General features: G+C 50.8%; 1 protein-coding gene across 2 annotated transcripts; it reads right to left on the bottom strand.

Annotated features, from left to right (window-relative positions):
- Nucleotides 1-318: 318 nt before the first annotated feature.
- Mfsd2a (major facilitator superfamily domain containing 2A) lies at nt 319-14,209 on the bottom strand. Of its 2 annotated transcripts, none has more exons than XM_013016838.1 (14): nt 14,048-14,209; nt 12,492-12,623; nt 10,153-10,277; nt 5,073-5,196; nt 4,863-4,941; nt 4,326-4,483; nt 3,550-3,640; nt 3,330-3,451; nt 3,040-3,123; nt 2,419-2,502; nt 2,217-2,329; nt 1,702-1,845; nt 1,441-1,617; nt 319-731 (listed from the first exon to the last, which is right to left on the bottom strand). In XM_013016838.1, exons 1-14 carry the CDS (start codon nt 14,138-14,140, stop codon nt 668-670), a joined length of 1,590 nt encoding a protein of 529 aa, XP_012872292.1. In that variant the 5' UTR covers nt 14,141-14,209; the 3' UTR covers nt 319-667. The 2 variants fall into 2 exon arrangements, with proteins under 2 accessions (XP_012872292.1, XP_012872293.1); XM_013016839.1 differs by having other exon boundaries at nt 12,492-12,620.
- Nucleotides 14,210-14,438: the final 229 nt, after the last annotated feature.

The raw sequence follows: 14,438 nt of genomic DNA, 5'->3' as shown, positions 1-14,438 counted from the left end.
TTCTTATCTTTAAAATGGATGCATCCTGCCCTGGTATGATGATTTCATAGGCTAAAGTAGAATACCACAAAGTACACACAAAGCCTCCATATGGTGCTTGGTACAGAGTAGGTGTTCAGTAAATGTCAGCCAAGGTTATCACCCCCTCCCACCCCTTCAGACACATTGATCCCACCCAGTGGAACCCAGGCCTACTGGGACTGCTCATTAGCTGAGTTGCCACCCAAGGGCTCAGTGAGTAGCTGAGGACACAGACAGGAGGAAGTAGCTCTGTTTTCCAGCTTTTATGAAAATTAATAACATTAATAGCTCACAGAAATATACATACACACACCTCACTATGTACATAGTCATTAAGTTATTAATTAGTCTCTGTATAAAAAGTTTCTACATTAGTGTTCGGGGCTTGGCCCGCTCAGTCCTTGGCATATTCACAGTAGCAGCCCCAGGGCTTGGTCCTGTGGATGGGCAGAAGGGTGGCAGTATGGAGCTCGGCCAGCTCTATGCAGACACAGATGTCCTGGGCTGTTTGCCTTTCAGTGCTTGGTCCCTGTCCTAGCTGGCACCTGAAGAACAGCTGTCCAGTGAGTGGGCAAACAGGTTCTGGTCCCTCATGTGGCCTGATGACCCAGGCCCTGTGTATGGAGACATCATGGGTCACACAGGCCTAAAGGATGCTGGCCAACTCTGTGGAGTCTGAGTCGGAGCAAGCTGAACTGCTGGCTTCGTCCCTGCAAGAATCAGAGGAGCCCGGTCAGACCAAGAGTTCAAGGGTAAGTCCTTACCCCTCCCCACTGCCACCTGCCTCCTTCTGGGATCCTGGCTCTGCAGTTCAAGCCAGGGGTGGGACTCGTCTAACTCACAGGACAGTTCACTCCCTCCCGCTTTCAGTTCAGGAACTTCCAGTGTCTTTGTTTGCTGTTCTTGCTAGCTAGGCATAGGGCACCACAAACTTCAGGGCCTTGGCTGGCTGATAGACTGGCATGACTCACCCCACATTGCCCTCTGGCCTCAGGCACACCTGAGCTCCTGACCAGGAGCTGCCAGAGCACCAGGCAGAGCTCAGAGCCCAACTCTACCCCTTATCCAGTGGGCACAGCTATACTCTTCCAGGTTAAACCTCAGTTTCTTTCATCTGGACAATGGGAACCCTAAGAATCTTGGCCACCCAGGATTGCCAGAGGACTACACAGATTGTGAACGTACACGTTTAACAGGCAAAGAAGCGCCTCGAAGTCTGGGATTTTGGTGTGTTTTGGCACATGGCAGGCACCCAGAAAGTGTTTGTTGAGTGAATAAAGGTGAAGTCACTCAATTCAGTGGCCAGCATGTAGCTTAATGTTGGGGCTGTCAAGGAAGGATGTGTCAGTGGAAGTCTGGGCTTGGCCACCAGAGGCAAAAGTGGGGACTCAGACTAGATGACAACCCCCTCACTCTCACTGCAGAGCCTGAAGGGCCTTCTTATTCTGCCGCCGCTTCTCCTCGTTGATGGGGTACAGCTTGAAGAGGAAGAGGCCCAGCAGGATGAAGATGATGGGAGCCATGGTCACCAGCATCTTCAGGGTAAACTTGACCAATGATGGCTGGGAGCAGCCCCGTGGCTTGTACCCGGCAAAGCTGTGGGAATGGAGCCAGTGATGAGAACATGATACCTGTGACCTGGGCCTGAACACCCCATAATAGCCCCCCCATCCCACTCACTCAAGACTGAGGGTGGAGATACCCAGCGAGACGCCGGAGGCAAACTTGGTGAAGAACACATAGAAGGAAAAGAAGATGGGCTCGGAGTCATGGCAGTTGGGGTGCTTCAGATGGAAGTCGTCGACGACGTCGGGCAGCATGGACCTAGGGAGAGAGTGGTGGTGGCCTTGAGCACCTCCCCCCCCCCACATAGCCGTCCCCAGGCTTCCACCAGCCTCCATGACCTTGCTGTTGGTAAGAAGAGGCAGTTTTCTAGGGAATGGGCTCCCTTCGCCAAGATGATCCCCATTCTGGGTGCTCAGCTTGATGAATGGTGTATAGGTCAGATTTTAGCCCCTCTTTCTGTGACTGGGTGCTTTTGCACAGTTCACAACCTTTGTAACTGTACAGGACAGGTCAATAGGTCCCTAACCAGTTCTATAAGATCCATCTATTTGGCCCTGTAGTAGAAGCTCCCAAAGAACTCTCTCCAAGGAGCCTTAGAGCTGAGGGTGGGAGGCTAGCAATATACCTACCAAGGTAACAGGAAGGCAGCTGCTACACTGACACCGGCTGCTATGGCCACCACATATGTGACAAACAGGTTACTCTCCATGAGGGCCACCAAGATAAGAAATGGCACTGCTGACTAGGGGAGAAGATGCAGGAAGATGGATTAGCTGGAGACTCTCACTGGCTATCCCTTCACTCCACCCAAGATCCTTGAACTCCACTCACTGAGATGCCAACATATACAGCTGTCTTCTTGCCAAACCGAGTTAGGAACCACTGCCAGATGGGAATGGTGAATGTGGCTGAGAGCTATGGAAATGGGTGAGAGGGATGAGTTAGTGCCACAGAATCTCTCCAGCCCTTCCCAAGACCCCAAAGATGCTCTATCCTTGCCAAGAGCAGCCAAGTGGCACTCTATGGGCAGTAAGGAGGTGAAGGCGCATGTGTGAGAACTCCCTTGGGGAACTGAGAGATAGTCCAGCTTTTTAACACCTCTGAACACAAAGTTCTATAACCACCTTCTCCTCCTCCTCCTCCTGTTCCTCCTCCTCCTCCTCTAGCCTCCCCAAAAGCTTAGATTACAGGCATGAGCCACAGGTGCCCAGCTCCATAAACTTTTTAGTATCTTGGCTTTTGCTAGGCTCACTAAACATCCACCCCAAACTCCTCTTACAATCCTCCCTAAGCAATTATAGGTCAAGTCCAACCAAATATTCTAGAAAACCTGCCTCATCCCTTCAGGACCATGGCCTAGTCAGGGGACATCCTCTGACTGGTGGAAGAACCATTCCACAGCCTGTGCTATAACCGTCTAGTCTGCCCACCACCCTCAGTTCTCACACTCACCATGATGGCCAAGAGTAGATTCTGGAATTCATTAGGGAAGCCCAAGGTGTAGGTGCAAAACAAGGCGAAGTTTCCTTCCACCAGCTGGGGGATGGGTAAGGGAGAGGAAGGAAATGACAAGGAAAGACATGATGTTGGGGCTGAGGTACCCTAATATATTCGCCATGCTTACCCCTCCCCCATTCTACCTGTCCCTCAGCTTAGTCATCTCCTGAGTCCTCTCCAACCCCACTCCCATTACACCTCCCCTCAGATTTCCCCAAGAACCAATAGTCACATCCCCAACTCACCATAAAAGCCAGGGAGGTAAAAAGGAAGCCAGCAATGAGTTTTACATAGGGACCATGGCTCATGACCAGCCGGAGGCCCCGAACGAAGGATATTTGTTCAGTCTTCTGGGCCTCATATGGTTCTAGGGACCAGAGGACAATGAGGAGGGAGCGGAGAGCTAGGCAGAAAGACACAGCCCCCTTGTGGTAAGATCTGCACCTTTCCCAGGGCCCTACTTACCTCTCTGCTCCCGCACCCCCAGGGTCAGGATGATGGCACAGATGACATAGATAGAGGCGATGACCCCTGCTGCCAGCAGGTATGCATTTTGCTATAAAAGAGGCAAAGGGCACAAGATAGAGACAGTCTGATCTCATCCTAGCAGTCCCACTGCACAATCTCAGACCAGTCCCTTCTCCGCAGGCCTAACTGTCTCCATCTATGAACTAGAAGGACCATCCTGGGTCTGCAGTGGCTTCTCAAGGCTGTGCAAAGTTCAGGTGTATACAATGTTACAAAGCCAAAGCTGTGGAGTCTTGGGGCCTGCAGTTCATATCTGCACTCCATTAGCTCTACCACCCTGGGCAAATAGCACAAGCCTCTCTGGGCTTCAGTTTTCTTATCTGCAAAGTGGACATATTGCCATATTAAAAGTGTTAAAAGTTCTATGTTGGGCACCAGTGACTCATGCCCGTAATCCTAGCTACTCAAGATGCTGACATCTGAGGATCATTTCAAAGCCAGCCCAGGCAAGAAAGTCTGTGAAACTCTTATCTTCAGTTAACCACCAGAAAAGCTGGACGTGCTGTGGCTCAATTGGTAAAACACCAGCTTTGAGCAAAAAAAGTTGTCTGAATAAAGGCTCTGAGTTCAAGACCAGCAGACACACAGAAAAATCATACATATCACATGCCCTATAGTTAGTAACCATTAGCTGTTATTACTACTTTTAGGATGAGTGCAAAACCTTTATAGTTCTCCATCCCCTCCAATCCCTGCCCTGCAAGAGGCCTCACCGTTTGTTTTAGTGAGGTGGTGCTGTGTGTTCGATTGGCACTTTCCGGGGCCAATGAAGATTCATTAGGGTAATGGAGACAAGGAGCATTTGCTTGGCCCACAATTTGCCCCTGGATCGCTGTGCCTAGCACTGTGCCCAGCACCTCCACGGTCATCCCTGGATAGTGAAAAGAAGGTCTTTATAGAGGGACTTGATTTGTAGGCCCAGAGGGAAAAGCCAGATGAATGGAGCCCAACTCTAGCTCCAAGTATGATGGATGTGAGGACAGGGCAGAGGACACTTGGGCCTACACGTATGTGGTCCTGTGTGATCTCAGGTTAGTCCTTGAATCTTTCTGGGTCTCCCTTGAGCAGTAAGTTCTTTTTAAGATAATTTCATGGGATGAGGATGTAACTTAGTGGGAAAAGGCCTCATATGCAAAATGTCTTGAGCAAGGAGCTGGGCCCACAATGGAAGAAGTATAGCAGGAGGATCTGGAAGTGAAAGACCCAGGGTCCCCTATGGGCAAGGTCAGGCCAGCTGAGGAGAGACTTACGATAGGCAGTGGCAGAGTCCCGCTCGCTCTGCTCCGTGCTGATGAACATGGTGAGCGCTGAGTAGGGAACGTGGAAACACTGGCATAGAACAAAGACCTTTGCCAGTCAGACAGAGGGCAGACAAATGAGGAGGGCCCAGGGACTGCCTCACCCCTGCCCCCAGAGACACCCAGAAGTGTGGAGAAAGGGGAGGCTGGGGACATACTCACCGTGACCAGTGTCTCAAAGAGGCAATAGAAAATTAGGTACCAAAGGGTCTGGCCCTGTGAGAAGTCAGGCACGAACCAGATGAGGAAATAGGCGATGACTGCCAGGGGTGTGGAGAAGATGATCCTGAGGAAGGGAGAGGGTTGAAGAGGAGGCTGAAAGCTACAACTCTCAAGAATTGGCCCAGTCAGAGGCTCTACTGGGTACCCACCAGGAAGGCATTTCCTCTCCTTAATCTATCCATCTCAGGGCCTCTGGGAAGATGCTAATGGCCAAACCTGGAAGGGTCCACTGGGACAGGATCCCTGGCTGAAACCCTGAACATGGAGCATGAGACGCTCAAGAGCAGACCTTGAGTTTTGCTAAGGTTTCAGCAGCAGGGACTTCCAGGCTAGGGGAGCTGAGAATGGAGGCCAAGACCTTGGTAGAACAGGGAGGGAAAGAGAAGGAACAATCCTAGCATCTAAATATTTTCACCTATGTGCAGGCAGCATTTGTACACAAGGAAGGAAGCTGGAGTGGGGTAGGGAAGGCCAGCTCTAGGTGAAGGAAGATCGAGGGCCATGTGGGAGGGTTTTAGGGCAAGGGAGGTCGGCCATATGTAAGTCTCACCTATCACAAGTGCTTAGACTCTATGGAACAGTGACAGGCAAGGAATATAAAGGTTAAAAGGAAGGCCTGTGAGTAACACTTTAGGGATCCAATTTGGCTTCTCCCAACCAGCTACCAAAACTCTTGTCTGGGCACTATGGCTCACGCCTGTAATCCTAACTACTCAGGAGACTGAGATCTGAGGATTGCAGTTTGAAGCCAGCCCCAGTAGGAAACTCTGGGAGATTCTTATCTCCAAAACACTACTCAAAAAAGCCAGAAGTGGCACTGTGGCTCAAGTGGTAGAGGGCTTGTCTTGAACAAAAGAAGCTCAGGAACAACACCTAGTCCCAGAGTTCAAGCCCCAAGACCAGCAAAAAACAAACTCTTAAGTTCTCTGAGGCTTGTTTCCTCATATGTAAAATGAGAGGAAAAAAAATAGCACATGCTTCCCGCTCAGTATTTACTTTATATATTAAGTGTCAATTATGCTATTTTAATTTCTTGGAGAGAAGAGTCGTTTAAAAATATATCATCAGGGGCTGGGAAGGTGGCTCAGTGGTAGAGCACTTGCCTTGCATGCCTGAGGCCCTGGGTTCGATTCCTCAGCACCACATAAGTAAAAAGAAAAAAGCCGGGGCTGGGAAGGTGGCTCAGTGGTAGAGCGCTTGCCTTGCATGCTCAAGGCCCTGGGTTCGATTCCTCAGCACCACATAAGCAAAAAGAAAAAAGCCGGAAGTGGCACTGTGGCTCAAGTGGTAGAGCGCTAGCCTTGAGCTGAAGAGCTGAGGGACAGCGCCCAGGCCCAGAGTTCAGGCCCCATGACTGGACTCAAAAAAAAAAAAATTAAAAAAAAAAAAAAAGAAAAGTATTGGAGATGTAAGTGGTGATTGTCATACAAAGATGTGTATGGATTTAATGTCACTTTGCTGAAGACTTTTAAATGGCTCTCATGGAAGCCATTTGCTCAAGCCTGTAATCCTAGCTTCTTAGGAGACTGAGATCTGAGGATCACAGTTCAAAGACAACCAGGGCAGAAAAGTCCCTGTGAGACTCTTATCTCCAATTAGCCATTCAAAAACCAGAAGTGAGCTGGGTGCCGGTGGCTCATGCCTGTAATCCTAGCTACTCAGGAGGCTGAGATCTGAGGATCACAGTTCAAAGCCAGCCCTGGCAGGAAAGACCATGAGACTCTTATCTCCAATAAACCACCAGAAAACAGGAAGTGGCATTCTGGCTCAAGTGGTAGGGCACTAGCCTTAAGCTGAAGAGCTGAGGGATAGCGCCCAGGCCCAGAGTTTAAGCCCCATGACAGACAAAACAAAAAACAAAAAAAAGCAGAAGTGGTGCTATGGCTCAAGTGGTAGAGTGCTAGAGAGACTCTGGGACAGTTTCCAGGCCCTGAGTTCAAGCCCTACAACCAAAAACTACAACAACAAAAATGGTTTTAATGGTCAGGTTTTGCCAGTTTCTAAAAAGGTTATTGGGCTGGGAATGTGGCTTAGTGGTAGAGTGCTTGCCTAGCATGCATGAAGCCCTGGGTTCAATTCCTTAGTATCATGTCAATAGAAAAAGCTGGAAGTGACTCTGTGGCTCAAGTGGTAGAATGCTAGCCTTGAGCAAAAGAAACTCAGGGGCAGTGCCCAGGCTCTGAGTTCAAGCTCCAGAACTGGCAATAAATAAATAAATAAGTAAACAAAAAGGCAATATAAAATATTAGAAGGGTGGTAAGGGTTTATGGAGAGAAGAGATACAGCAGGATGCAGAGAATCAGAAATGAAAATGGTGTTCCATTTTCAGGGGCAGAAAATCTAGGCTTCACTGAGCAGATAGTAACTGCAAAGATAGATGAATCCAGGAACTTGTTTGGCAGATGTCTGAGGCAAGAGCAGGTGGGCTGGGGAATGGTCAGTGCAAAGGTCCTCAGGCAGAAGTATGCCTAGCCAGGTTGAGGAATATCAAGGTTGTGGGGCTAGAGCATAGTGAGCAAGAGAGATGGAATTAAAAGATAAGCTAGGAGAAGAAATGGGACACCTCAGAGGCTACTGGAAGGGCTTAGGTTCTACTTCAGAGACTTTAAGAAGTCTTGAGACTTAAATAGGAAAATGTAGAACAGTGCTTGGGGTACTTAGTGTTTGCTGTGATCACATCAACAGAGCAGCCACACACAGGGCATTGGGCTTGGGACTCAACTCAGGTCTAACCACAAGCCCCGCCTACTGCTTCTCAGCCTCCCTGAGTCACACTGTTGAAACCTTGCCACTCACTGCTGGCTGAGAATGCCAGGAAAAGCAAATGTCAGTCTTTCTGCTCTGGAGGACAGGATCTAAATGAAGACTTAGAATCCAGGCATCATTGTTCACACCTGTAATCCTATTCAGGAGGCTGAGATCTGTGGCTCATAGTTTAAAGCCAGCCCAAGCAGGAAATATCTCCAAATAACCATCAGAAAGCCAGCAGTGGAGTTGAGGCTGAAGTGGCAGAACACTAATTAGCCTTGAGCACAAAAGGTTAGGGACAGAACCCAGGCCCTGAGTTCAAGCCCCAGGACCTGCACAAATGAATGAATAAATAGATAAATAAAAATGCAGGCTTAGAGCAAGAGTGATCTGTGACCTGGAAGGAGAGACAGTGCAGGATTTACCTTAATGCGCCCCCAATTTTCCTATATTGCATGTGAAAGGGTACCAGGTCCTCAACACTCATGAGGGGCCAAGGGTTGTCAGTGTTGTGTACATAGGAATGTCATGTACATAGCAGCCCCTTGGCCCCACGAGCCACCCAGTGAATGCTCAGACAAGCATAGAACTGCGACAGAATGCATCCGAGAGGGCCCCAAGCAACTTTCTCAAACAGCTACCACACCTGCCCAGAGTACTCAGGTCCTCTCTCAGGCAGTGAGGGCCTGCTGGGCTCCGCCTCCCCCACCCCACACAAATCCAAATGAGTGTCTTTGCAGAAAACAAGGCTTCCTCCTGGCCTTCCCCAAACACTCCATCCCGGGTTGCAGGCATCTGAGCAGCGCTGAGGAGCCCCTTGTGACTGGGAGTAACCTCATGTGTTAGGCTGGTGGAGCAGCTGCCTCCCATTGGCCGGGCCTCATGAGGAGATGTGGCACAGAGTCCCGCCTTCCACTGGCTGCCAGGAGACGGGCAATGAGCCAAGTCTCACGGGCTGGTGCTTAGGGAGCCCTGCGCAGCCTGCCCAGGTAAGGCAGGCTATGCGGGCCGGGCCCGGGCCCTGGTCCTCCCTAATGCCTGGATCAAAGGCTCTAACCTGGGCCTTCGCCAGGGACTGGCAGGATTGGGGTGGGTGGGGGGCCTCGTGGGAAAGGAAGCTGTGGAGGTGTGGGGGCTGTGGGAAGAGCTTTGAAGGCCGGAGACCAGGTATGGGCGCCCCTGGGGCAGGAAGGCGCCCACTTGAGCTTGGATGGGCTGGAGATGAAAGGGGTGTTCCCCCCCACACTCCCTGAAGCAGGATGTCCTGGAGGGAATCAGAGGCCCAGCCCGGCCTGTCTTGTATGTGTCTCCCTTGCTGTCTGATCTATGGAACCGCCTCCACCCTCCTACCCCTTCCTTGTACCACAGCCTGAGACAGAGCAGTATAGGGTAAGTAACAATGAAAAATGTAGTTCACATCATCTAAAGCATTAGAGATTATGGGCCTCCAATCTTATTCCCAGTATTGTCCCTAACCCCTGCCCAGCACAAACCGCCCTGAAGGAGTGCCAAGTTCTCTATTACTTAATATATCCTAGACACTGTTCTCATGCTTTTCATAACAAACATTTAGCTGGGTGCCAGTGGCTCATACTTGTAATCCTAGCTACTCAGCAGACTAAGATCTGAGGATCATGGTTCAAAGCCAACCCAGGCAGCAAAGTCCATGAGACTCCTATCTCCAATGAACCACCAAAAAGCTAGAAATGGAGCTGTAGCTCAAATGGTAGAGCCTTGAGCAACCCCAGTACCAGAACAAAAACAAACAAACAAAAAACCATTTAATTCTCACTGTGGCCCTATGAGACGTTTCTTATTTTATCCATTTTCTAGATGGGGACTCTTAAGGTTCAGAGACATTAAGTGACTTGCTCAACATTGCACAGATACTTCTAATGAATCTGGAGTTCAAACCCAGGCAAGTTATCTAGAGTGCACTCTTCCCACTGTTCTTAAGACCTACCTCTGTCACTAGAGTAGAGGTAAGTAGAAGATAGAAGTCCAGGTTTGCTAAGAATGAATGGACTTCAGGGAGCCATGAGGTTAGGCTGAGGAAAGCTAGCCAGCCTAGCACTTGGACCAGCCTAGGAATAAACAGGCTAGGTAGGTGCCCCATGACCATGTCTGGGCAGCTGAGGTTTTAGCTGGGGTTTCAACACTTAGGCTTTTACATCATCCCTTTTCCTTACCCCCTCCAGCCTGTGACAAGAGATAGAAGGACCAAGAAGAGGCAGATAAACAGGAAGCCTGGCCTTCTGCATCTTCCACTTACCAGGGCATGAGGCGACCCAATTGGGTCCAGGGGGACTTGCTGATGCAAAAGCCCACCAGAGGGTCAGTGACAGCATCCCAGGCTCGGCCCACAAAGAGGATTATGGAAGCAGAGAAAGGGGTCACCTACAATGGGGAAGACACAAATGACAACTCATTCATTCTACTCACCTCAGTCCTCACTAGTAGGCAAAGGCAGCTAGGCCCTTGAGACCCTGTGCTGAGCCTCAGAACAGTGGGGAGATTGCCCAGTGCAATCTCAGTGTGATGTTAGTGGTAGCTAGGTACTGGTGGCTCATGCTTGTAATCCTAACTACTCAAGAGGCTGAGATTGGAGGATCATGGTTTGAGGTCAGCTGGGGCAGGAAAGTGTGAGACTCTTATCTCCAATAAACTACTCTGAAAAAGCCAGAAGTGGCACTGTGGCTCAAGTGGTAGAGCGCTAGCTTTGAATACAAAGAGACTCAGGGACAGTGCCTAGGCCTAGAGTTTAAACCCCAGGATGGGGAGGGGGATGGGGGAATGATAGTAGCAGGGATATAGCTCAGAGGCAGAGCATTTACATTGTATGTGTGAGGTCCTGGGTTCAATTCCCAGTACTGTGAGGGAAAAATAAAATTACAATAGCATTTTCTCTGATAGTAACAGGCCTGTGTTAGAAGCTTTTCAACCTGCTGCTTCCCTTAGAAACATCCCATCAATGGGGTTAGGAAGGTGGCTTTGCATGCATGAGGCCCTGGGTTCAATTCCTCAGCACCACATAAGCAAAAAGAAAAAAGCCGAAGTGGCGCTATGGCTCAAGTGGTAGAATGCTAGCCTTGATCTGAAGAGCTGAGGGACAGCGCCCAGGCCCAGAGTTCATGCCCCACGACCAGACCCCCCCAAAAAAAGAAACATCCCATCAAATAGAATGATTCTAGAATCATTTACTTGCTTCTCTCTCATGTGAGAGACCTGATATGAGAACTAACATTCACTGAATAAGCACAATGTGCATCAGTTTCTCCATTGTGTAATGTGAATTATGCTACCTGTTTTACAGGGTCAAGCTCTGTCTTGGCTCAGCTGGGTGCTTGCCCATCAGCTGGGTGCTAGTGGCTTATACCTCTAATCCTAGCTTCTCAGGAGGATGAGATCTGAGGATTATGGTTTGGAGCTAGCTTATGCAGACAAATCCATAGGACTCTTACATCCAATTAGCCAGCAAACAAAACAAAACAAAACCCTGCACCTGGTGTCTCAGACCAAATGGTAGGGTGCCATTATTGTGTGAAAAAGCCAGTGAAAACATGAGGCCCTGAGTTCAAGCCCCAGTAGAGAGACATGTATACATACATTTCCTCAAGTTATCCACTGCCAAACACTCTAGTCTCTATATTTAGATTCTCTGGGTTCCTCTGCATCCATCACAACCCTGCTATTGCTATTGCTCTAAAAATCTAGCAGCATCTTCCACACGGTAGCTCCCGCTAATCAGATCCCCACCTTCAGCTCCAAAACTGGCTACATACAGTTTAATGCTTCAGCTGTAGGTTTGTCAGAATTATACCCTAACCTGAACCTAACCCATGGGAATTACGCAAAAACTAGCTGTTGAATGAATCATTTATCCTTTCTGGGGCTTAGTGTTCCCCACCTGTAAATGGATACAATGAAGATGACCTGCCTGCCAAGTCAGAGGTTACACAGAAAAGACAGCCAGGGCGGGAGCCCGGGCAGCCATGGCTATTCAGTCTTCCACTGTCCCCTCCAGACAGGGTGAATTCTCAGGATGCCAGGCTGCTGGCCAAGGCTTCTCAAAGCACAAAGTAGCCCAGCTTCACCGAAAGCATCCCTCTCAATCAAAGCCCCTATACACTGGACATTTTTAACTTAACAAAGCATTTGAAGGCCTTTCTGACAACTGACAGGCCACTGTTCCCCAGGTGAAGGCGGAATATACCTCCTTCACAAGCCTGGCAACGTCCACTAACCTCTGAGCCAAGCCAGCTGACTGTCTTCCAGCCAGGGACATGGTGTGACAGTATCTTCTGAGAACAGTATCACTAGTCAGTCCCATTCTCCTTTAACTGCTGTCTACCACCTCCCACCCCCACCCCCAGAGGGCTCTATTGCTTTTGCCAGGCAACCAGGAATTGCCAGTTAAGTAAGACTCCTGAGGGGAGAGAGACTTCCCTTCCCTTCCTAGATACTCTGGAAAGTTTTATTCCCCCCATTCACTGTGACTGGGAGAGTACCGTAGGGATCTGGGGTATGTTTTACAGATGGGGAAAACTGAGGGGTACCTATCCTTTCCCATCTCAGAGTGCTACAAGAGCCTAGAGGGCTCAATCCACTCACCAGAGCCACATCCAACAGGTAGATCTGCAGGAAGAACCCCAGGGCACAGCCTGTCACCTGGTAGGGAGCCCCTCCAACAGCATAGCAGAGCTTATTGCAAATGGACAGCTGCTGTTTCTTTTTCGGTTCCTTCTGGGAAGAGAAGAAAAGGATGAAAAGAAGTCCAAGATCCTGGTCTCCATAGACCATTCCTCCAGCCAACGGCCAGGAGGAACAACTCTCGGCTTTGCTGTGTACCCACCCAGAGAAATCTGACTTCCTGCAAAAGAAGAGAAAGAGATCCTCTGTTTTTAAGAACTTGGGGGAAAAGAAATTAATACTGCAGAGGAAGTTACTCCTAACCCACCTCCTGCACACCATCTTTAAAGAACCACTCCCAGGACCTAGGCCACTGCTCCTTTCCAAATTCCAGAAGGCAGCAGACCTGTCCCCACCTGGTACTAGCTGCCACAACCTGAAAATCCTCTTGCTGCCAAAAGCTGCCTGAGCCCAGCCCAGACTCCTGCCCTGGCTCAGAGGCCAATATCCACCTGCCTCCTGGGTGAGAGCTCAGTTGCAGGGGCCCAGCCCAGCTGGCTGCAGACACAGCTGTTCATTCCATCTGTCCCAGAGCTCCCTGGTCCCTGTAGGCAGTCCCAGGATTCAATCAAATCCAGGAGTTGTCCTCCCCTCCAGCTCCCAGACATATACATCCCTTCCAGCTCCTAGGGGACCTTGAAGAGGGGAGGATAAGGCCTCCAGGTAACAGAATGGACCCTTTCTGGGTGGGGCAGTAAAGAGGCTTAGCGTTGCCCCAGGAAAGAAGAGATTGCTCATACGTGGTAACAGCATAATTGCTCACCCGGCTCCTTCCTGGGATCAGTTAATAAAATTAAAAGGCGGGCACCTCACAAGTGGATCTATTGCCAGAGATCCCTTCCTGGGGTGTGGTGGTGGTGGTGGGGAACTCCTGTTTTCATGTGGTCGTTTAATAAGTTCTTAAGACAGGCTGAAGCGGAGGGTTGAGGGAGATGCCCGCCACGCGCTCGAACACGCACATTTACACAAACGCCTCCAGACCGCGCGGCTCCTTTAAGAGCAGAGCCCTTGTTCTTATGAATGAACTTGAGTGGCCCCCGGCAGAGTTGAGGCGCGAGAGTAGGCGGGTGGGGTGGGGGTTCTAGGGAGTAGGGGGTAAACTACGGGGGAACCACAGGGGTCCCCATATTTCTGAGGTCCCTCCACCTTTTAAGGCGATAAACTAGAACCGCTAAGCACTGAAGTACCAGTACAGGCTAGGCGCAGGGACTTCCGCGGAAATGCGGAAAGGAGGTGAGTGAGCAAAAGAGGGCGCCTCCTCTGGCAGCAGACCTACTCCATCACTGCCTGACCCGGGGGCATGCTCCTTCCCCCCCCCCCACACACACCGCGGTCTCCCTTTTGCTTCTAGGCCGGCCTGCCCCCAGCTATCCCGAGTGTCTGTCCCAAGCCCAGATCTAACCTCTGACGCCCTCCTGTACCCCCGTCCTGGTCGGCCCAACACCCCCTGCCCTACTCCTGGCGCGCTGGGCCCTTACCTTCACCTGCGCCGGGCGTTCACCGGGTTGAAGGATGCCGGTGGGCAGCAGTCCTGCCGCGGAGCTGCTCTCGGCGCCCTCTCCTTTGGCCATGACCCGCGGGCCACGCCGTCTGAGGCCGGGACTGGGACGCCGGGATGCTCTCCTGCTCCGTGGGCCCCCACTCTCTCCGGGCTCGCGTCGTAGCCGCCGCCGCCACCACCGCGATCGCCGGTCGCCGCGCACCAGCCGAGCCGGGAAGCAGCCCAGGCACACACTCCCTGCACGCCCCCCTCCGCGCCTCTTAAAAGCTACGGTCCGGCCCTCCGGCATAGGGCCAATCCCTGAGCCGCGCTGCCTTGCCACCAGCCAATCACAGCGCCCGCCGGCTCCCCCATCAGGCCCCACCCAC

Source organism: Dipodomys ordii, unplaced genomic scaffold (genome assembly GCF_000151885.1).
Source record: "Dipodomys ordii isolate 6190 unplaced genomic scaffold, Dord_2.0 Scaffold33, whole genome shotgun sequence".
NCBI lineage: Eukaryota > Metazoa > Chordata > Mammalia > Rodentia > Heteromyidae > Dipodomys > Dipodomys ordii.
This window is presented reverse-complemented; position numbering and strand designations above follow the sequence as displayed.